The sequence below is a fragment of the Balaenoptera ricei genome, chromosome 16 (assembly GCF_028023285.1).
Source record: "Balaenoptera ricei isolate mBalRic1 chromosome 16, mBalRic1.hap2, whole genome shotgun sequence".
In the NCBI taxonomy this organism is placed as follows: Eukaryota; Metazoa; Chordata; class Mammalia; order Artiodactyla; family Balaenopteridae; genus Balaenoptera; species Balaenoptera ricei.
The window spans coordinates 115,418,825-115,443,186 of record NC_082654.1 but is presented as its reverse complement, the minus strand read 5'-3'; the positions used below and the strand labels follow the sequence as shown (position 1 = coordinate 115,443,186).

Here is a 24,362-nt window from a genome sequence, read left to right as displayed (position 1 = left end):
GTAGGGGTTTGATTACTAATTCAATCTCTTGTTATGGATCTGTTCAGATTTCTATTTCTTCTTGAGCCAGTTTTGGTAATTTGTGTGATTCTTAGAATTAACATTGTCTTATGATTACTGTTGGTGCATTTGTCTTTTAAATTACATGAGAAACAAAAAGAGGAGTTACTTTTTTTTTTTTTTTCTTTTCCCTCTTTTTTACTATTGTGGTACTGTTGCACCTTCTGGTTGTTGATTCATCTATATTTTTATTTTTATAGTCTTTCTAACATCTGTTAGTTTTCTAGTCTAATTTTATTTTTTAGTTCGTTATTGTTCTCTTTTTTTTTTTTTTTTTTGCCACCCCACGCAGCTTGCAGGATCTTGGTTCACGAGCCGGGTCAGGCTGAAGCTCCTGCGATGGGAGCTCCGAGTCTGAACCACTGGACTAACAACAGTGAACCTCAGACCCCAGGGAATATTCATCAGAGTGAGGTGTCACGGAGGTCCTCATCTCAGCACCACCAGTGAGACAGGAACGCAATCCCACTCATAAAAAAGGAGGAGTTACTAACAAAGAAACACAACAGCACTTGTTTTTATATTTGCCTATGTAGTTATCTTTACTGGTATTCTTTATTTGTTAATATGGCTTTAAGTTACTGTCTAGTGTTGAGTATCCTTCCTTTTCAGGCTAACAGACTTAGTTTAGAATTTCTTGTAGGGTAGGCCTACACTGACTTAGCTTGGACCAAACTTTAATCAGGCTTCTCTCGCCCTCACAAGCCCCTGAACTTTGGCTGTCCCCCAGTGTGACCAAGCACAGAAATACAGAATATATCCTCCCATCCCTTAACAGCTCATTCCAAAAAGGGCTTAACAGAGTCAGACAAATTTCCAGTCAGACTACCCCATCACGCTGTTTGTTCACCTCCTCCACTCACTCAATTTCCTCTCGAGCTCCCGCTAATCCTTCTTATTCCTCCCTAGAAAAGAAAAGCCTTTTTCTATTTAATTTTGAGACGCTTTCCGATCCTTAAGTCAGGGCATTATTTCTATTGCAATTGTCTTTTTTAGAAGCGTCTCTTTACCCGAAGCCTGGATTTATTTTTGATATCCAACGCGCCATCTTGCTTATCTTTTTCACTGCTGAGAGAAATGCTACCATTTACTGTTTACTTTTAAACAGTATCATCTTATTGCTAGTATTTCCTAGTGTTTAATTCATTTAATTTCTTAGTATTTAAAGTAACTTTCCTGTTCATATTCATAATTCACATTGATTTACAACTTTGCTTCCTTGGGTAGCCTGGCGTTTAAAAGGCACACTGGCTGTGAGACTGTTTTTCTGAGGTACTAAAAGAACTCAGGGCTGCATACAGTAGAAGTGATAACCCTAACCCACAATCTCTGAATTGCTAAGGAACAAAAATGTTACCGAAATTCTTTCAAGGTACTGGGCGAGCAGGCTTCTGGGAAATGGAGTCTGGAAGTTCGTGAGCTCACCGCGCATGGTCATGGGAACCGGTCTCTTTTTTTGCGGCTCCTTCTGCGCATGTGTAATAGCCTGGAGGCTCTGCCTCTAGAAAGCCTCGGGGCGACTGTGGCAGGAGCGTCCGGGTGTGCGCGCCACTCAGGGAGCTGGTGCGGCCCTAGTGGGAGTGGCGGGCGAGGCCGAAGGGTAGGGCGAGGGCCGGCCCTGCGCGGCTCCAGGGAGTGGGCGGGGGGCTGCGGTGCCGGACGGTGGGGAGGGGCAGGACCCGCGGCGTAAGAACCTGAGAGGGCAGGTGGTGGCGGCCTTGGCGGAGTTTCTGGCTGGAGAAGTCGCCGGCGTCGGGCGTGGGGACGCCAGACCTCGGTGAGGCTGCAGATTCCGCGACGCAGGCCGCCTGGTCTCTGCGGCCACGGGAGTGGGGCACGTGCACATGCGTGATGGGTGCGCCCTGACCGCGAGTGGGGGGCGACTTTGAGGGTGGCTTGGGTGCAGGGCAGAGCTAGGTATAAAGGAATTATCTGGGAAAGTTACTTACGTGAGACTTACTTGTCTCGTCTGTAAAACTCAAGATATTAATAACAGGTGCCTCGTGGGGTTGTTCAGAGGATTAAATACCATAGCACAGTGGCTGGCAGTAAATGTTAGCTACCGTGGTTCATAGAAATAATTCTTCTTCTTACTCGTTACTTTATGGCTCACGACCTCTCACTTAGGTCAGTATAACTAACTCTCCCCACGGTAGCAGATTAGAACACTGAGACGGAGAGGACAGTTATATAGACAAAGCCACAAAACTATCAGATAACAAACTAGAAGACAAACTCAGATTTTCTCCACATGTCATGGTCTTTCGCATTTACTATCTTGGTTATGAAAGCCAGCACTGCATCCTCCCCAGAACTTACCAAAAATAATTTGACATGTGAAGAAATAATTTGAACGGTTGAGTATTACCATGTAGCGGCTCTGTTTCTGGGATTTCTAGATGTCTTCGGAGTCCTTGGGACAGACAGCATAATTGTTTCTGAGTTAGTTCTGTAACAGTCTAGTTTTGTGTTCTGAGCAGCCTTGGTTTGAGTTTATTGAAGGTCCGACCTGAGATTCTATGGAATAATGGATACTAAGAGTTGAACTGCGGGCCTGGGTGAAGGTTCCAATTAAAATGAATTTGTTCCTTAGGTGCATTTCTCATCTACCTTGGAATAAAGCACCTTTTGTGAAGTAAGAAGGAGGAGTCTCTAGGAACAGAATCCGACGTGGGAGAGAAGCACTCCACCATTTGAGCGAGTGTCTTAGCAGAGGCAGTAGTTCCTAGAAAGGAGCAGATCCCAGGTTCGCACCGCCTGCTCAGAATGAGTGAGATTTGGATGATGCTGCCACATTCAGAAGTAGTCACAGGCTGCCTAATGGAGGAAAGTCTGGACCAGTTTTCAGAAGGCAGGGGAACTGGGCTGAGAGGAATGAAGGAGGGTTAGGCTACTCAGGAAATATAACTTCATTGGAGAGCTTCTGAGGACATGGTGTGAGGAAAGGAGCTTTACAGCTAGATTGGAATGAATTATGTTTTAGCAATCCCGGTTTGACCCCCACTCTCTATTTTTCACTCGCTCATCCCAGATTCTGAGCTCTTAGCACAGTGAATCTGGCATCTAAAAATATGCTGATGATTTTCTTATACACAACAGTATAAGAAGAACTTTCTATTTGTCTTGTTAAAAGTTGGGAAAAATTGGTCCTGAGGGTGTAAATGAATTTCCCTGGCTTTGTGTTAGTGGCAGAGCCAAGAATAGATGTTGAGTCTCCTGATACCCAGGTCGGTTGCTGCTGCATCATCATTGGTAAAATGTTTCTTAAAAGGCAGTCTTTTGAGGATCTATATATACTTTTTTTTTTTTAACTTTTATCCATATTTAAAATTTTTTTTTAATTAGTTGATTTTTAAAATTGAAGTATCATTGATTTACAGTGTTTCAGGTGTACAGCAAAGTGATTCGGTTACACATACATATTCTTTTTCAGATTCTTTTCCATTATAGATTATTACAAGATATTGAATAGCTTTATATATATAACTATATTTTATAGTTCCCTGTGCTATACAGTAGGTCCTTGTTGTTTATCTATATATATACTTTAGGAAAACACTTAAAAAGTAACCTTAAAGTGCCTCCTTCCCTTTTTCCGTAGCTTTGGGTGAATTCTCTACCTCAAGTAGTAAATAAGAAAATATACATGTACATTACAACATTTGCTGTATAACGTAATGAAAGCTTAGTGTTCCTTCATTTAGGGTATTGTTATTTGACCAATTTCCTTGTAATTTTAAAATTTCTCTGAAATAGAGGAGTACATATATTGTTTAAAAAAAAAGTAGAAAATAATTACATTCACCTAATGAAAAATTGCATACCCAAGCTCTGCATGACCATATCACAGTCACACATAGACATGTGAGTACTTTTTTTCATATGTCCCTTCCTACCCCTTCTCCAGGATGAAAAGGATATTCTCCCACAGAGAAGCATTTTACCCAGGCTATTTTTGTAGCCATTTAAATAGGCAAATCCAGGAGTTGCAGGCAGTCTGTATCTCTAATGACTTGATTCCTCTCTTTCTATCCCAGCTATACCTTCAGAGATTTCAGCAGTTTTCCAAGACCAGCAAAATATGAAGAAATCTTATGTGAGTTGTTGAAGTCTTTCTACACTATTTAACAATGTATTTTATGAGGTTGATGACTCCTATACTTGAAATGGAAAAGTAGAAATAGATAAAATGAACCTGAGGGAAACAGCATAGCATAATGGTTCTCAAACTTTCATGTGCATTAAAATCACCTGGAAAGTTTGCAAAACATGGAATGGGGCCTGAGATTGCAGGTGATGGTGATATTGAGGTCTACAGGCCAGTAACATTGGAATAGCAGGTCACTAGAGCAGAGTTGGCAAGGAGACACATACACACAGATCCTAAGAAATTATGTGGTTATCAGATTCAAGCTGCAAATATTTATTTATTTAAAAATTAATTTTTATTGGAGTATAGTTGCTTTATGATGTTTTGTTCATTTCTACAGTACAGCAAAGTGAATCAGCTATATGTATACCTATATCCCCTCTTTCTTTTTGGATTTCCTTCCCATTTAGGTCACCACAGAGCATTGAGTAGAGTTCCCTGAGCTATAGAGTAGGTTCTCATTAGAGCTGCAAATATTTCTGACCATTCTGGTAGTCATGGCCAAAAAAAAGACTCTGTGTTACATGGCTTTCATTGATCATGTGAATAAAGCTGCCTGATTCCTTTTGGAGCCAAAAGATTTTCTGGCATTGTAAGCTGAAAGAAGAAAAAACAAAAAAACCTTTTGTTTCTTTTCTGGTAAATGATGAAAACCTTTTGGCGGCAACCATGAGATAAATGCCTGTAATTATTCTTCAGTGGATGCAAAAGATGGTACCAAGCAAAACGCAGTTAAAGAGATTTTTCAGGAGGCCATATCACTGATGCTCATGTAGACAGCTTTCTGATGGTCTTGGTTTTTTTTGTTTTTTGTTTTTTGGTCCCACCCCTGGATAAAACTAGAACATCTACAGAATAAATTGACTGCATGTCCTTAAAATAAATTTCTAAAATTCTTTGTCTTGCTCAGTATGTAGAGTGTTCAGTTAAGAGAAGATTTTCTGGCAGATGTTTCTGCACCTAATCAAATTTCAATCTACTTCATGCAGAATGGATTCTGCCTCATCATTTGCTGGAATTTGGTCAGTGAAAGTCACCAATAATATACATTGTTTACACGTAAACAATTAACCATTTTAAAGTGTACATTTCAGTGGCGTTTAATACATTCACAGTATTGTGTAACCATCATCGCTATCTAGTTCCAGAACACTTCCATCATCCCAAAATAAAACCTAATACCCTTTAAAGTCATTCTCTAGTCCCCTTTTACCCCAGTCCCTGGCAACTACTAATTTACTTTTTGACTCTAAGAACTTGCTTCTTGTAGATATTTTACATAAATGTAATTATACAGTATGTGTTTTTTTGTGTCTTTCACTTAGTATGTTTTCAAATTTCATCCATATTGCAGCATGTATCAGACTTCATTCCTTCCCCACCCCCCACCTTTATTAAGATATAATTGACAAAATTGTAAGATATTTAAAGTACATATCATGACAATTTGATATACATATATGTTATGAAAGGATTCCTCCCATCTAGTAAATTAACACATCCACCACCTCACATATTTTTCTCTTTTTTTGTGAGACATTTAAGTTCTCCGCAGATTTCAATTATACAATCAATACAATGTTATCAATGTAGTCACCATGTTATACATTAGGTCCTCAGACCTTTTTCATTTTATAGCTGAAAGTTTGTACCCTTTTACCGAGATTTCATTTCTTTTCATGACTCAATATTGCACTGTATGGATGTACCACATTTTGTTTATGCAGGTATCAATTGATGGACATCTTTGTTGTTTCCACCTTACAGCTATTGTGAATAGTGCCACTGTCAACATTTGTGCACATTTTTGTTTGAAAACCTGTTTTCTGCCTGTATCACTGCATCTTTTCCAGTCTTGAATAGTCTCATTAAATAATTGTATTTCATTTAAAAAAAAAGAAAACCTGTTTTCAATTATGGGTATATACCTAGAAGTGGAAATGCTGGGTCCTATGCTAATTATTTTTAACTTAATGAGGAACCACCAAACTTTTTCACAATGGCTGCACAATTTTACATTTTCACCAGCAATATATGAGAGTTCCGGGTTTTCCTCATCCTCAGCAACACTTGTTAACGTCTATATTCTTTTTATTATAGCCATCCTAGTGTGTGCGAAGTCGTACCTCATTATGGTTTTGATTTGCTTTTCCCTAATGACAAATGAGCACCCTTTTGTGTGCTTCTCGGACATTTCTGTATCTACTTTGCAGACATATCTATTCATGTCCTTTGTCCATTTTTAAATTGGGTTGTTTATTATAAGAGTATTTCGGGTACTAGACTTCTATCAGATATATGATTTTCAAATATTTCCTCCCATTCTTTGAGTTGTCTTTTCATTCTTTTGATAGTATATACTTTGAATCAAAAAGGGTTTTAATTTTTTTTAAATAAATTAGTTTAGTGGTGCTTCTTTTTTTTATATAAATTTATTTTATTTATTTTATATTTGACTGCGTTGGGTCTTCGTTGCTGCGTGCAGGCTTTCTCTAGTTGCAGCGAGCGGGGGCTACTCTTCGTTGCGGTGTGTGGGCTTCTCATTGCGGTGGCTTCTCTTGTTGTGGAACACAGGCTCTAGGCACGCAGGCTTCAGTAGTTGTGGCTCGTGGGCTAAGTAGTTGCGGCTCATGGGATCTAGAACGCAGGCTCAGTAGTTGTGACACACGGGCTTAGTTGCTCCGTGGCATGTGAGATCTTCCCAGACCAGGGCGCAAACCCGTGTCCCCTGTATTGGCAGGAGGATTCTTAACCACTGCACCACCAGGGAAGCCCAAGAGTTTTAATTTTGATGAAGTTTGGTTTATCTATTTTTCTTCTGTTGTATGTGCTTTTGATGTCATAGCTAAGAACTCATCGCCAAACCAAGATCATGAAGATTTACTATGTTTTCTCCTAAGAGTGTTACAGTTTTAGCTCTTACATTTAGGTCTTTGGTCTATTTTGAGTTAATTTTTGCATATATAACATGAGGAAGGGGTCCAATTTCATATATTTGTATGTGGATATCCAGTTGTCCCAACACCGTTTGTTGAAGAGACTGTTTTTTTCACATTGAGTGGTCTTGGTACTCTTGATGAGAAATAGTTCACCAGAGATGTGTAGGTTTATTTCCAGACTTTCAGTTCTGTTCACTTGATCTGTATGTGTATCCTTATGCCAGTTCCATACTGTTTTGATTCTCTAGCTTTGTGGCAAGTTTTGAAGTCAGAACACGTGAGTCCTCTGATTTGTTCTTCTTTGTTAAGGTTGTTTTGGCTATTCGAGGTTCCTTGCAATTCCACGTGAATTTAAAGATCATGTCCATTTCTGCAAAAAAGGCTGTTGGATTTTTCATCGAATTTGTGGAACACTGGGGAGTATTCTTATCTTGACTATATTAAGTATTTTATTCCACGAACAAGGAGTGTCCTTCCATTATTTAGGTCTTTAATTTCTTTCAGCAAAGTTTTGTAGTTTTCAGTGTATACAAGTCTTGGACCTCCTTGGTTAACTCTTTTCCAAAGTATTTTATTCTTTTTGATGGTATTGTAAGTAGAGTTGTTTTCTTAATTTACTTTTGGGTTGTTCATTAAACTGAGATTTTGTGTGTTAATCTTGTGTTCTACAATTTTATTGAATTTATTAGCTCTAATAGTTTTTTGATGGATATTTTAGGATTTTCTGTATATAAGATCATGTCATCTAAAGATAGAGATAGTTTTACTTCACTGTTTCTAATTTGGATGCCTTTATTTCTTTTTATTGCCTGGTTTCTCTGGCTGGGACTTCTTTTACAGTGTTGAATAGAAGTGACCAAGGTGGGTATTCTTGTCTTGTTCTGCATTTTAGTGGGAAAGCTTTCAGTCTTTTACCATTAAATATATTAGCTGTGGGTTTTTCGTAAAAGCCTTTTTATCATGTTGGGAAGTTCACTTCTATTCCTAGTTTATTGAGTGATTTTATCCTGAAAAGGTTTTGGATGTAGTCAAGTGCTTTTTCTGCTTCACTTGAGCATCATGTGGGGATTTTTCATCTTCATTTGGTATATTAAATTGATTTTCTTATGTTGAACTGCTCTTGCATTCCTGGTATAAATTCTACTTTGTCATGATTCATGATCTGTTTATTTGTTTGTTTATTCATTCATTCATTCATGCTGCACCACACAGCTTGCGGGATCTTAGTTCCCCAACCAGGGATGGAACCCTTGCCCCCTGCAGTGGAAGTATGGAGTCCTAACTACTGGACCGCCAGGGAATTACCCATGATCCTTTTAATATGTTGTTTGGACTCAATTTTGTAGTATTTTGTTGAGGATATTACATTTATATTCATAAGGCATATTGGCCTGTAATTTCATTTTATTGTGATGCCTTTATCTAACTTAGATATTAGGGTAATTAATGCTGGCCTCATTGAATTAGTTAAGAAGTACAGTTTACCCTTGAACTACAAAGGTTTAAACCACATGGGTCCTCTTATATGCAGTTTTTCCAATACTAGATATTGCAGTACTACACAATCCATGGATGGTTGAATCTGTAGGTGCAGAACCGCAGATAAGGAGGGATAGCTCTGAAGTTATACTCGGATTTTCAACCGCACTGAGGTCATCACCCCTAACCCCTGCATTTTTCAGGGGTATGAAAAACGTTTTTCAGGGTTTTTCTTCCTCTTTTTTGGAAGAGTTTGGGAAGGATTTGTGTTAATTCTTCTTTAAATGTTTGTTAAAATTCACCAGTGAAGTCATCTGGTTCTGGACTTTTCTTTGTTGAGAAGTTTTTGATTACTGATTTGATCTCTTTGCTTGCTATTCACATTTTGTATTTCTTCCTGAGTCAGTTGGTTATTTGTGTGTTTCTAGGAATTTATTCCTTTAATCTAAGTTTCTAATTTTTTGATGTAAATTGTTTTTAGTATTGTCTTATAACCCTTTTTATTTCTGTTAGGTTGGTAGTAATGTCTCCATTTCTGATTTTAATATTTTGAGTCTTTTTTTCTTTGTCAGTCTAGCTAGAGGTTTGTCAGTTTTGTTGATTGTTTTTTAGAGAAGCACTTTTGGTTTTGTTCATTCTATTTTTTTATTCCACTTATTTGTCTCTCCTCTAATCTTTATTTTTTCCTTCCTCCTGCCAGAGACAAAGACCAAAATATATATATATTCCTTACTGTATCACAGTATCAGAAGGATAGAAACAAACAGGGAGAACAGCGTGTGATGACAGAAGCAGAGATTGGAGTAATGCAGCTTCAATCCAGAGAATGTCAAGTATTGCTGGCCACCATCGGAAACGAGGGGGAGGCAAGGAAAGTTTCTGTCTAGAGTCCCAGAGGGAGCATGGCCTTGCTAACACCTTGCTTTTGGACGTCTAGACTCTAGAACTATGAGAGGATAAATTTCTCATTACAAACCACCAGTTTGTGGGAATTTGTTATAGCAGCCCTAGGAATCTAATCCATGTGCCATAGATTTGTAATTATTGTTTTATGCTTTTGTCTTTTAAGTCAGATAGGGAAAAAAAGGAGTTATTAACCCAAAATATAATAATATTGGCTTTCATATATACCTTTATAGTTTTTAAAATTATTTATTTATTTGTTTATTTATTTGTTTGTTTGGGCTGTGCTGGGTCTTAGTTGCAGCATGTGGGCATGCGGGACCTTTAGTGGTGGCATGTGGACTTCTTAGTTGTGGCATGCAGGCTTCTTAGTTGTGGCATGTGGACTCTTAGTTGCAGCATGTATGTGGGATCTAGTTCCCCAACCAAGGATCAAACCTGGGCCCCTGCATTGGGAGCACGGAGTCTTACCCACTGGACCACCAGGGAAGTCCCTACCTTTATAGTTTAATGGTGTTCTTTGTTTCTTTAAGTAGCTTTGAGTTAGTGTCTTCCATTCATTTTAGCCTGAAGGACTCTTTAGGTTTTCTTGAAGGACAAGTCTATTAGCAACAAACTCCCGCGGCTTTTGTTTATCTGAGAATGGCTTAATTTCTCTTTGTTGGGAAGAACAGTATTTTTGAATATAGAATTCTTCATTGAAAGTTTTTTCTTTCAGCACTTTAATATGTCATGCCACTGCCTCTTGTCCTCCATGGTTTCTGATGAGAAATTGGATATTCCTTTTCAGGATCTCCTTTACCTGATGAGTCACTTCTCTCTTATTTCTTTCAAGATTCTCTTATCTTTGACAATTGATTATACTGTGTTTTAGTGGATCTCTTTGTGCGTATCTTACTTGAAGGTCCTTGATCTTTTTGGATGTGTAGGTTCATGTCTTTCATCAAATTTGGGAGGTTTTCGGCTTTTATTTTTTCAAATATTTTTTCTGTCTTTTACTTTCCTTCTGGTACTCCCAATATGCAAATGTTGGTGTGCTTGATGGTGTCCCACAGGTCTCTTAGGCTCTGTTTATCTTTCTTTATTCTTTTTTCTTTCTGCCTCTCAAACTGTATAATTTCAGTTTACCTATCTTCTAGTTTGCTGATTCTTTTTTCCATCTGTTCACATCTGCTGTTGAATCCTCTAGTGAATTTTTTATTTCAATTTTTGTACTTTTCAACTTCAGGATTTCTATTTGTTGATATTCTCTTTGGTGGAACATCATTCTTCTGGTTTCCTTTAATTTCCCCCCCATGGTTTCCTTTACTTCTTTAACCTTATTTAAGACAATTGATTTATAATCTTTGCATAGTAAATCCAAAGATTAGGCCTCCTCAGGGAAGGTGTCTGAATTTTTTTCTTGTGAAAGGGCTATACTTTCTCATTTAAATGCCTTATAATTTTTTGGTGAAACTGTTTGAATATTATAATGTGTTAATTCAGAGATAAGATCTCCTCCCCAAACCTCAGAGTTGTTACTTTTGTGTGAGGCATAGTTTTTTGTTTGGTAAATTTCTAAACTATTTTTGTAAAGACTGTCTTCTTTGTTGCATGTCATTACTGAAATCTCTGTCCCATTTACATAGTGCTCAACTAGTGATTTAACAGAGATTTCCTTAAGTGCCTGGAGTCAACAAAACCGAAAATCTCCCCAGTCCTTACTGTGGGGTTTGTGTGTATTGGAGCATATCCTCAACACCACACTGAGCAGTTTACAACTCTTCCCTCACCCTCACTTCTTATTTGTACAGAGCTTGATAGTCACGCAGAGTTGAGAGCTTAGGATCCTGTCATGTCTTTTTTGAACATGTGCCTCATCCTAGATATGTGTGGGTCTTCTAGATTTCCAGGAATATATGGAAACTTTTCAAAGCCCCAAAGCATTTCACTCCCCAGCTTTTCTTCACAGACATTTTTTTTTAAAAATATTGATTGATTGATTGATTGATTGATTGCTATGTTGGGTCTTCGTTTCTGTGCTAGGGCTTTCTCTAGCTGTGGCAAGTGGAGGCCACTCTTCATCGCGGTGCGCGGGCCTCTCACTATCGCGGCCTCTCTTGTTGCGGAGCACGGGCTCCAGACGCGCAGGCTCAGCAGTTGTGGTTCACGGGCCCAGTTGCTCCACGGCATGTGGGATCCTCCCAGACCAGGGCTCGAACCCGTGTCCCCTGCATTAGCAGGCAGATTCTCAACCACTGCACCACCAGGGAAGCCCCCTTCACAGACATTTTTGACATATCTTTTGTTTGCTCCAGCTGACGTCCTTTGCCCCAGTGGCAGCAGCTGTTTCATTTGCCTTTAAATGTTTTCAGTAAATGCCTTTCACGTACTCATTTCTCTGATGTGAGAGGTTCTGAGCATTCTGCTGTAGTCTTTTCAGGTCTCCACCAGACAGGTCAAAACAACCCCAATTGTTTGAGAAACAGCTCCATTCTGCTCTCTCTGGCACCAGGAATCTACACCAAGAATATTGGAGTCCATCTTCAAGACCACTGCTGAGCCAATGTTACTAGTTGAATTGTCTTCTGAAAATTTATTTGTTGAAGTCCTAATCATTGGTATCTCAGAATATGACCTTATTGGGAGAAAGGGTCTTTACAGAGGTAATCAAGTTAAAGTGAGGTCATTAGAGTGGGCCCTAATCCAATACTAGTGTCCTTATAAAAGGGAAATTTGGACACAGGGCTACATATAGCAGGAAGACATTGTAGAGTTACAGGGAGAAGACAGCCATCTGAAAGCCAAGGAGAAAGGCTTTGAATAGATTCTTATCTCACAGCCCTCAGAAGGAACCAGCCCTGCTGACACCTTAATCTTGGACTTCTAGCCTCCAGGTCTATGAGATAATAAATTTATGTTGTTTAAGCCACTCAGTCTGTATACTTTGTTATGGCAACCATAGCAAGCTAATACAGCCTGAGAGGGTGAGATGGAGCAAGGGTAAGTTAAAACAACACAAGATCCCTCCTACCAGGTTTCAGTTGCATTTTTCTTGATTAATCATTCTCTTGATTGTTGTAACCTTTGTCTATTTTCCAGAGTTCTGATAAAGTTGATTCTGATAGTTTTTGCCAGGTTTTTAGGTGTTCCTTTGGAGGGATGTGGCCCTGAGAGTTCTATGCTCTGCTGTTTTCCCTGGCCAGAGTCTGTTACCAATGACATGTTGCAGTTTTGGAGTTACTTGATCTCTCTGAGGCATTTGACCCCCCTGCCTGCTCTTCTGCAAAGCCTCTACTAGCAGCTCCTATAACTTCATACAACCCTCTTTCTACCCCTCTAGTGATGTCTCCTTCAGAACAATTACGGACTTTGACTCCTGGCAATGAATGTATCCCTGTATATTAGTTTCCTGTTACAGCTGTAACAAATTGCCACAGATTTAATGGTTTAAACCAACACAAAGTTAGAGGGAAGTCCAAATTAATCTTACAAGGTGATGACAGGACTTGTACCTTCTGGGCTCTGATGGGAGAATCTGTTTCCTTGCTTTTTTCAGCTGTTGTGGCACCTTCGTCCATTTTCAAGGCATATCACATCAGTCTCAACTCTTTCTTTACATTGTCTTCTCCTCTTCTGTAGTCACATCTCTTTCTGGCTCCTTCTTATTTATTAGGACACTTGTGATTATCCTTAGGGTCCACCTGGATAATCCAGGGTGCTCTCTTTTCAGGATTCTTAGCTAATCACATCTACAAAGGCCCTCTTGCCATATACAGTAATATTCACATGTTCCAGGGATTAGGACATGAATATCCTTAGGCCATTATTCAGCCTACCACAGCTGGGTTTTCATCCTTGACTCACTTCATATACATGTTTATATATTTATATATATACATTAATTTCTCATTCTATTTGGGTAGACAGAAATGTATGTATCATGGAAGAATATATATTTTGTTTTATATGCTTCTTAGAATTATGTCAGTTATCTCATTTGATATGTAAGTTACTGTACCTCCTTTTTAAAAATTTTAATATTGTACTTAAGATTGGTCCAAATTGGTTAATACTTTATTCTTTTTAATGTTATATTTTATTATGAGACCATACCACATTTTAGTTTTCCATTTCTTTACTGAAAGACGCTTGTCATTTCCATTTTTCATTGTCATGTATAATACAGGCATACCTTGTTTTATTGTGCTTTGCTTTACTGCACTTCACAGATACTGTATTTTTTTTTTTTTTTTACAAATTGAAGGTTTGTGGTAACTCTGCATCGAGTCTTTTGGCACATTGTTCCAAAAGCATTTGCTCACTTCATGTCTGTTGTCATATTTTGGTAATTTTCACAATATTTCAAACTTTTTCATTATTATTATACTTGTTATAGTGATCTGTGATCAGTGATCTTTGATGTTACTATTGTAATTGTTTTGGGGCACCACAAACCACACCCATATAAGACAGTGAACTTAAATGTTGTATGTGTTGGCTCCACCAACCAGCTGTTCCCCAGTCTCTTTCCCTCTCCTTGGGCCTCTGTATTCCCTGAGACACAGAAGTATTGAAATTAGGCAAACTAATAACTCTACAATGGCCTTTAAGTGTTCAAGTGAAAGGAAGAATCGCACATCTCTCACTTTAAATCAAAAGCTAGATTAAACTTAGTGAGGAAAGCATGCCGAAAGCCTAGATAGACCAAAAGCTAGGCCTCTTGCACCAAACTGTTAGTCAAGTTGTGAATGCAAAGGAAAAGTTCTTGAAGGAAATTAAAAGTGCTACTCCACTAAACACACAAATGATAAGAAGGTGAAACAGCCTTATTGCTGATATGGAGAAAGTTTTAGTGGTCTGGATAGAAGATGAAAGCAGCTACAACATTCCCTTAACCAAAGCCTAATCCAGAGCAAGGAACTAATTCTCTTTTCTTCAATTCCATGTAAGGCTGAGAGAGGTGAGAAAAGCTGCAGAAGAAACATCTGAAGCTAGCAGAGGCTAGTTCATGAGGTTTAAGGAAAGAAGACGTCTCCATAACATCAAAGTGCAAGGTGAAGCAGCAAGTGCTGATGTAGAAACTATAGCAAGTTGTCCAGAAGATCTAGCTAAGATAATTAGTGAAGGTGGCTACACTAAACAACACATTTTCAATGTAGACAAAACAGCCTTAAATTGGAAGAAGATGCCATCTAGGACTTGCATGGCTAGAGAGGAGAAGTCAGTGCCTGGCTTCAAAGGACAGGCTGATTCTCTTGTTAGGGGCTAATGCAGCTGTTGACTTTAAGTTGAAGCCAGTGCTCATTTACCATTTGGAAAGTCCTAGGACCCTTAAGAATTATGCTAAATCTACTCTGCCTGTGCTCTATAAATGGAACAACAGAGCCTGGATGACAGCACATCAGTTTATAACATGGTTTGATGAATATTCTAAGCCTACTATTGAGACTTACTGCTCAGAAAAAAAGATTCCTTTCAAAATACTAATGTTCGTTGACAGTGTACCTGGTCACCCAAGAGCTCTGATGGAGATGTACGATGAGATTAATATTGTTTTCATGCCTGCTAACACAGCATCTGCAGCCCATGGGTCAAGGAGTGATTTTGATGTTCAAGTCTTGTTATTTAAAAAATACATTTCACAACGCTATAGCTGTCATAGACAGTGATTTCTTGGATGGATCTGGCAAAGTAAATTAAAAACCTTCTGGAAAGGATTCACCATTCTAGAAGCCATTAGGAATGTTTGTGATTCATCGGAAGAGGTCTACATATCAACATTAACAGGCATTTGGAAGAAGTTGATTTCAGCCCTCATGGATGACTTTGAAGAGTTTGAGACTTCAGTGGAGGAAGTAGTTGCAGGTATGGTAGAAATAGCAAGAGAACTAGAACTAGAAGTGGAGCCTGAAGATATTACTGAATTACTCCAATCTCTTGATAAAACTTCAATGGTTGCGGAGTTGCTTCTTCTAGATGAGCAAAGAAAGTGGTTTCTTGAGATAGAATCTACTCTTGGTGAAGATTGTATGAGACTGTTCAGTTATGGGAAGAAAATACTCAGGTGCCTACCTACATTTTTTTAATCTAAAAAAATAAGAATGAAATTTTATATATAGATTGACAATATAAGTTTACAGTTTATAAATAAATAGAAAGGTTTCCCAGAAGGAAGAGTAAGCAGATATTTTGGACACCCCTATTCTACAGGAGTTATATCCAAAATTATTCAATAACTCACTCCCTGAATAACTCCGTAGCTCTTTATCTTATCATAGTCCCAAATGGTACTCTCTTATGTGCTAATTGTTTTTCCTTTAACTACGTTTTTTAGAGGTATCCATGGTTATGCTGTTGCCCCAGGTTCATGTATGTTACTCTAATGTTGTTTAACCACTCAGAATTTTACCTCCTCAGTGAAACCCACCCTAATAGCAGGAATAGAACTTCTGTCCCCTTTGTAACTGCAATCAACTTTGCTCATCTTTTCACAATAGTAACATCTTATTGTAGTTATATGCTTGTATGTTTGTCTGTTTTTCAGATTATATGCTTCTTGATAACAGTAACATTGCTTTGTCTTCAGATTCCCCCAAAGTAGGATAGTTTTTATGGCATGCAGGCATCAATAACTTATACCAGTAGTAGGGAATATCTGTTATGATTTCTCCCTATCCAACCAAGTACAGTGCAGAAGTAGACATCCCAAAACATTTTGATTGACTCTGAATAGTGAACAGTATAACCATTCTCATGTAGCTTCTCCATGTCTTCCAATTCTGATTACTTAAATTTGAACACAAATGTCCTATTTCAGGAATCCTTATCATTTGAGGATGTGACTTTGGGCTTCACCCAGGAGGAGTGGCAGCAGCTGGACCCTGATCAAAGGACACTGTACAGGGACGTGATGCTGGAGAACTATAGTCACCTCGTCTCAGTGGGTAAGGATTGTTTTCCATGTAGATTCCTAGTATGCATGTCCTTTCTTGGTTGCTGACATCTGTGGAAATTTTTTGAGTTTGAAGATATTTAGGCTTGAGATCCAGGGTGACAAGAAGGACTGTTGAAACACCATAAAGAATTTTTTTTCCCCAATAATAGATTGAAATTGGTCCCTGAAGCTTCATTTTCTGTTTTCTTCAGGAGCCCTAAAGCCCATGAGCCTAGCGCAATTCCCATGTCATTTCCCATTCACAGGGTATTGCATCCCTAAACCAGAATTGATCTTCAGGTTGGAACAAGGAGAGCAACCATGGGTATTAGAGGAAGAGTCCCCAAGCCAGAGCTACCCAGGTGAGTTAGGGTGTATTAAACAGGACACCTGGTGATAGGTACGAATTCTTTTTAATCTTAAGTGTTGCTCATGTGTTCATTTTTTCTTTTAACATCTTTATTGGAGTATAATTGCTTTACAGTGTTGTGTTAGTTTCTGCTATGTGACAAAGTGAATCAGCTATATGCATACATATATCCCCATATTCCCTCCCTCTTGCATCTCTCTCCCACCTTCCTTATCCCACCCCTCTAGGTGGTTGCAAAGCACTGAGCTGATCTCCCTGTGCCATGCAACTGCTTCCCACTAGCTATCTATTTTACATTTGGTAGTGTATATATGTCAGTGCTACTCTCTTACTTCGTCCCAGGTTACCCTTCACCCTCCCTGGGTCCTCAAGTCCATTCTCTATGGCTGTGTCTTTATTCCTGTCCTGCCCCTAGGTTCATCAGAACCTTTTTTTTTTCTTTTAGATTCCATATATACGTGTTAGTACATGGTATTTATTTTTCTCTTTCTGACTTACTTCACGCTGTATGACAGACTGTAGGTCCATCCACCTCACTACAAATAACTCAGTTTTGTTTCTTTTTTATGGCTGAGTAATACTCCATTGTATATATGTACCACATCTTCTTTTACATTCGTCTGTCGATGGGCATTTAGGTTGCTTCCATGTCCTGGCTATTGTAAATAGTGCTGCAGTGAATATTGTGGTACAAGACTCTTTTTGAATTATGGTTTTCTCATGGTATATGCCCAGTAGTGGGATTGCTGGGTCATATGGTAGTTCTGTTTTTAATTTTTTAAGGAGCCTCCATACTGTTCTCCATAGTGGCTGTACCAATTTACATTCCCACCAACAACGCAAGAGTGTTCCCTTTTCTCCACACCCTCTCCAGCATTTATAGTTTGTAGATTTTTTGATGATGGCCATTCTGACCGGTGTGAGGTGATACCTCACTGTAGTTTTGATTTGCATTTCTCTAATGATTAGTGATGTTGAGCATCTTTTCATGTGTTTCTTGGCAATCTGTATATCTTCTTTGGAGAAATGTCTATTTAGGTCTTCTGCCCATTTTTGGATTGAGTTGTTTTTTTTTTGATATTGAGCTGCATGAGCTGCTTGTATATTTTGGAGATTAATCCTTTGTCAGTTGCTTCGTTTGCAAATATTTTCTCCCATTCTGAGGGTTGTCTTTTCATCTTGTTTATGGTTTCCTTTTCTGTGCAAAAGCTTTTAAGTTTCATTAGGTCCCATTTGTTTATTTTTGTTTTTATTTCCATTTCTCTAGGAGGTGGGTCAAAAAGGATCTTGCTGTGATTTATGTCATAGAGTGTGCTGCCTATGTTTTCCTCTAAGAGTTATATAGTATCTGGCCTTACATTTAGGTCTTTAATCAATTTTGAGTGTATTTTTGTGTGTAGTGTTAGGAAGTGTTCTAATTTCATTCTTTTACCTGTAGCTGTCCATTTTTCCCAGCACCACTTACTGAAGAGGCTGTCTTTTCTCCGTTGTATATTCTGGCCTTTTATCAAAGATAAGGTGACCATATGTGCATGGGTTTATCTCTGGGCTTTCTATCCTGTTCCATTGATCTATATTTCTGTTTTTGTGCCAGTACCATACTGTCTTGATTACTGTAGCTTTGTAGTGTAGTCTGAAGTCCAGGAGCCTGATTCCTCCAGCTCCATTTTTCTTCTCAAGATTGTTTTGGCTACTCGGGGTCTTTTGTGTTTCCATACACATTGTGAAATTTTTTGTTCTAGTTCTGTGAAAAATGCCACTGGTAGTCTGATAGGGATTGCATTGAATCTGTAGATTGCTTTGGGTTGTATAGTCATTTTCACAATGTTGATTCTTCCAATCCAAGAACAAAGTATATCTCTCCATCTGTTTGTATCATCTTTAATTTCTTTCATCAGTATCTTACAGTTTCCTGCATACAGGTCTTTTGTCTCCTTAGGTAGGTTTATTCCTAGGTATTTTATTCTTTTTATTGCAATGGTAAGTGGGAGTATTTCCTTAATTTCTCTTTCAGATTTTTCATCATTACTGTATAGGAATGCAAGAGATTTCTTTGCATTAACTTTGTATCCTGCTACTTTACCAAATTCATTGATTAGCTCTAGTAATTTTCTGGTAGCATCTTTAGGGTTCTTTATGTATATAGTATCATGTCATCTGCAAACAGTGACAGTTTTACTTCTTCTTTTCCGATTTGGATTCCTTTTATTTCTTTTTCTTCTTTGATTGCTGTGGCTATAACTTCTAAAACTATGTTGAATAATAGTGGTGAGAGTCGGCAACCTTGTCTTGTTCCTGATCTTAGTGGAAATTATTTCAGTTTTTCACCATTGAGAACGATGTTGGCTGTGGGTTTGTCATATATGGCCTTTATTATGTTGAGGTAGGTTCCCTCTGTGCCTACTTTCTGAAGGGTTTTTATCATAAATGGGTGTTGAATTTTGTCAAAAGCTTTTTCTGCGTCTATTGAGATGATCATATGGTTTTTATCCTTCAATTTGTTAATATGGTGTATCACATTGATTGATTTGCGTATATTGAAAAATCCTTGCATTCCTGGGATAAACCCCACTTGATCATGGTGTATGATCCTTTGAATGTGCTGTTGGATTCTGTTTGCTAGTATTTTGTTGAGGATTTTTGCATCTTTGTTCATCAGAGATATTGGCCTATAGTTTTCTTGTTTTGTGACATCTTTGTCTGGTTTTGGTATCAGGGTGATGGTGGCCTCGTAGAATGAGTTTGGGAGTATTCCTCCCTCTGCTATATTTTGGAAGAGTTTGAGAAGGATAGGTATTAGCTCTTCTCTAAATGTTTGATAGAATTCGCCTGTGAAGCCATCTGGTCCTGGGCTTTTGTTTGTTGGAAGATATTTTTAAGAAGTTTCAATTTCAGTGCTTGTGATTGGTTTATATTTTCTATTTCTTCCTGGTTCAGTCTCAGAAGGTTGTGCTTTTCTAAGAATTTGTCCATTTCTTCCAGGTTGTCCATTTTATTAGCATATAGTTGCTTGTACTAATCTCTCATGATCCTTTGTATTTCTGCAGTGTCAATTGTTACTTCTCCTTTTTCATTTCAAATTCTGTTGATTTGAGTCTCCTCCCTTTTTTTCTTGATGAGTCTGGCTAATGGTTTATCAATTTTGTTTATCTTCTCAAAGAACCACTTTTAGTTTTATTGATCTTTGCTATCATTTCCTTCATTTCTTTTTCATTTATTTGTGGTCTGATCTGTATGATTACTTTCCTTCCGCTAACTTTGGTTTTTGTTTCTTCTTTCTCTAATTGCTTTAGGTGTAAGGTTAGGTTGTTTATTTGAGATTTTTCTTTCTTCTTGGGGTAGGATTGTATTGCTATAAACTTCCCTCATAGAACTGCTTTTGCTGTATCCCATAGGTTTTGGGTCGTCGTGTTTTCATTGTCATTTGTTTTTAGGTATTTTTTTATTTCCTCTTTGATTTCTTCAGTGATCTCTTGGTTATTTAGTAGCATATTGTTTAGCCTCCATGTGTTTGTATTTTTTAATTAATTAATTAATCTATTTATTTATTTTTGGCTGCATTGGGTCTTCATTGCTGCGCGGGCTTTCTCTTGTTGCGGTGAGAGGGGGCTACTCTTCATTGCAGTTCACGGGCTTTTCATTGCGGTGGCTTCTCTTGCTGCAGAGCACAGGCTCTAGGTGCGTGGGCTTCAGTAGTTGTGGCTTGCAGGCTGTAGAGCGCCAGCTCAGTAGTTGTGGTGCACAGGCTTAGGTGTTCCATGGCATGTGGGATTTTCCCGGACCAGGGCTCGAAACCGTGTCCCCTGCATTGGCAGGCAGATTCTTAAGCACTGCACCACCAGGGAACCCCATCTGTTTGTATTTTTTACAGTTTTTTTCCTGTAATTGATATTTAGTCTCATAGCATTGTAGTCGGAAAAGATACTTGATACGATTTCAATTTTCTTAAAGACTTGATTTGTGACCCAAGATATGGTCTATCCTGGAGAATATTCCCTGAGCACTTGAGAAGAAAGTGTATTCTGTTGTTTTTGGATGGAATGTCCTATAAGTATCAATTAAGTCCATCTTTTAATGTGTCATTTAAGGCTTGTGTTTCCTTATTTATTTTCATTTTAGATGATCTGTCCATTGGGGAAAGTGGGGTGTTAAAGTCCCCTAGTATTATTGTGTTACTGTCCATTTCCCCTTTTATGGCTGTTCACATTTGCCTGATGTACTGAGGTGCTCCTATGTTGGGTGCATAAATATTTATAATTGTTATATCTTCTTCTTGGATTGATCCCTTGATCATTATGTAGTGTCCTTGTCTCTTGTAATAGTCTTTATTTTAAAGTCTATTTTGTCTGATACGAGAATTGCTACTCCAGCTTTCTTTTGATTTCCATTTGCATGGAATGTCTTTTTCCATCCCCTCACTTTCAGTCTGTATGTGTCCGTAGGTCTGAAATGGGTCTCTTGTAGACAGCATATATACTGGTCTTGTTTTTGTAGCCATTCAGCCAGTCTGTGTCTTTTGGTTGGAGCATTTACTCCATTTATATTTAAGGTAATTATTGATATGCATGTTCCTATTACCATTTTCATAATTGTTTTGGGTTTGTTACTGTAGATCTTTTCGTTCTCTTGTGTTTCCTGCCTGGAGAAGTTTCTTTAGCATTTGTTGTAAAGGTGGTTTGGTGGTGCTGAATTCTCTTAACTTATGCTCATCTGTAAAGGTTTTAATTTCTCCATCAAATCTGAATGAGATCCTTGCTGGGTAGAGTAATCTTGGTTGTTGGTTTTTCCCTTTCATCACTTTATATATGTTCTGCCACTCCCTTCTGTCTTGTAGAGTTTCTGCTGAAAAATCAGCTGTTAACCTTATGGAGATTCCCTTGTATGTTATTTGTTGCTTTTCACTTGCTGCTTTAATATTTTTTCTTTGTATTTAATTTTTGATAGTTTGATTAATGTGTGTCTCGGCATGTTTCTCTTTGGGTTTATCCTGTATGGTACTCTCTGTGCTTCCTGGACTTGATGGACTATTTCCTTTCCCATGTTAAGGAAGTTTTCGACTATAATCTCTTCAAATATTTTCTCAGACCCTTTCTTTTTCTCTTCTTCTTCTGGGACCCGTAAAATTCGAATGTTGGTGCATTTAGTGTTGTCCCAGAGGTCTCTGAGACTGTCCTCAATTCTTTTCATTCTTTTTTCTTTATTCTGCTCCCTGGCAGTTATTTCCACCATTTTATCTTCCAGCTCACTTATCCATTATTTTGCCTCAGGTGTTCTGTTATTGATTCCTTCTAGAGTATTTTTAACTTCAGTAATTTTGTTGTTCATTACTGTTTGTTTGCTCTTTAGTTCTTCTAGATCCTTGTGAAATGTTTCTTGTATTTTCTCCATTCTGTTTCTGGGATTCTGGATCATCTTTACTATCATTACTCTGAATTCTTTTTTAGGTAGGTTGCCTATTTCATCTTCATTTATTTGGTCTTGTAGGTTTTTACCTTGCTCCTTCGTCTGTAACACATTTTTTTGTTGTTTCATTTTTCTTTTTTTTTTTGATGGGTGGTGCTGTATTCCTGTCTTACTGGTTGTTTGGCCTGAGACGCCCAGCAATGGAATTTGCAGGCAGTTGGATAGAGCTGGGTCTTGGTGCTGAGATGAGGACCTCCGGGAGGCCTCACTCTGATTGATATTCCCTGGGGTCTGAGGTTCGCTGTTAGTCAAGTAGTTTGGACTCGGAGCTCCCACCACAGGAGCTCAGGCCCGACCTCTGGACTGGGAACCAAGATCCCACAAGCTTTGTGGTGCGGCTAAAAGAAAAAAGGGAGAAAGAAAAAAAGGAGCAGTATAATATCAAAGAATAAAAACCAAAATAAAATTAGAAAGGTAAAACATATATTAGGAAAAATAAAACTGTAATTGAAACATCTGCAACAAGGTAAAATAAAACCACAAGAGAAAAAAGAAAAAAAAAGGGCAGGCGGGGAGCAAGCCAAAAGGAGAGATCACTAACAAAGTATAAAAAAATAAAATTAGAGAAATAAAAGGTTTATTAGGAAAAATAAAAATATAAAAGAATCAACAACAATGAATCAACAAGGTAAAACAGAACTCCAATCTAAAAGAGGAAAAAAGAAAAGAAAAAAAAAAGCCTTGGCTCTGGGGGCAGAGTTTAGGCAGGGGTTGTAACTTAGGCAGGGGTGGGATTTTGGGTGGGGCAGGACGGAGGCGGGTGGGGGAGTGACGTTTGAGCATGGGGTGGGGTCTAGGCGGGGCGACGTTCAAGTGTGGGGCAGGGCATAGGTGGGGTGACATTTGAGTTTGGGGCGGGGCCTCTGCTTAGGACCTGTGCAGAAGGGGAGAGGCAGCACGTGGAAAGGAGGGCCTCCGGAGTGTAGAGTTCCGGAGTTTGGAGGCAGGGCCATGAGTGAGGGTGTGTGGGTGGGGTTTAGGCCCAGCCTGTTGGAGGGGGCCTCCAAGTGCAGAGGTGGGGCCCCGGGTGGGGGTGCAGGAGCGGGGCTTGGGCTCTGCATGGCAGGAAGGAGGCTCCGAGAGCAGAGGATTAGGCCCTGGAGCCCAACAGGCTCCCCCGTGCCTAAGTGGACAGGGAAAGCGCTGGCCCCATTCCCCTCTGTTCCTTCGTGCCCCTCCCCCACCATCTCCCTCAGGCTCTCCCCCTTAGCCACTGGACCCCTAAGTGTGGGTGGGTCCCGCTGGGTGTAGGAACTCCTTCCCTCCCCCAGCCACCCTTTGGGGGTGCAGGTCCCAGAGGTGCAGACTTTACTTTTGCTCCCCCTTCCCCCGCCCCCCACTCCCTCAGTACCTGGGCAGCTGGAGGAGGCCTGGGTGGGCAGAGGGTGAGGCCCGGGATCTCAGCAGGTTCTTGGGGGTCCAAGTGGGCAGGGGAAACCTGGCCACGCTCTCTTTTGATCCTCTGCCCTCCCAGTGGTTCCCCAAATTCCCCCTTCTGGCGTGGGATCCCTTCCCCTCCCCCAGCCGCCCCTCAGGAGCTCCAGTCCCCTGCTGCCTCCACTTCTCCTCCCCCTGTACTCCCCCCAAGCCCCATGCCCTACCCAGTCGCTGGGGGTTACTCCCGTCCCCTTAGGTGTCTGCTGTCCCCCACTGGTGCCTGGTAGGTGCCCTAGTTGTGAGGAGACACGAATTCTACATCGTCCTAGTATGCCATCTTGACTCCCCTGCTCCGCCCCCGTTTTTTCATTCAACAGATATTGAGTACCTACGTTCATTACTCTGGTTTTAGGTGTTGGAAATATATCAGTGCACTAAATTTTGCCCCTGACCTCATGGAGCTTGCATTCTGATAGGGAGAGAAGGATAAGAAACAAACAATTACACATATATACACTTGAAATATGCCAGTAAATAGCTAGGAAATTAGGGAAGGTTAAGAATGATGGAGTGTTTTATTTTAGAAAGGAGGTCAAGAAGGCCTTTCTAATATTATCAACTTGAATAAAATGAGGATGAGAATCATGGGGAGTCTTGGAGGCAGAGGTGACATCAAATGTCAGTCCACCAAGGCAGGGATGTACT

General features: G+C 39.3%; 1 protein-coding gene across 7 annotated transcripts in view; it reads left to right on the top strand.

Moving 5' to 3' along the window:
- LOC132350746 (zinc finger protein 33B-like) overlaps positions 1 to 24,362 on the top strand; it is a 57,592-nt gene that overhangs the window by 19,624 nt on the left and 13,606 nt on the right. Inside the window, exons 1-5 of one of the 7 annotated variants that reach the window (XM_059900186.1) lie at positions 1,554 to 1,660; positions 2,654 to 2,806; positions 4,098 to 4,156; positions 16,331 to 16,457; positions 16,714 to 16,809. In XM_059900186.1, the coding sequence (XP_059756169.1) occupies positions 4,142 to 4,156; positions 16,331 to 16,457; positions 16,714 to 16,809 (238 nt within the window). In that variant the 5' untranslated portion in view covers positions 1,554 to 1,660; positions 2,654 to 2,806; positions 4,098 to 4,141. Of the gene's footprint in view, positions 1 to 1,553; positions 1,661 to 1,752; positions 1,838 to 2,653; positions 2,807 to 4,097; positions 4,157 to 16,330; positions 16,458 to 16,713; positions 16,810 to 24,362 lie in introns of those variants that run through there. The other 6 variants (XM_059900185.1, XM_059900188.1, XM_059900189.1 and 3 more) reach the window with 6 other exon arrangements.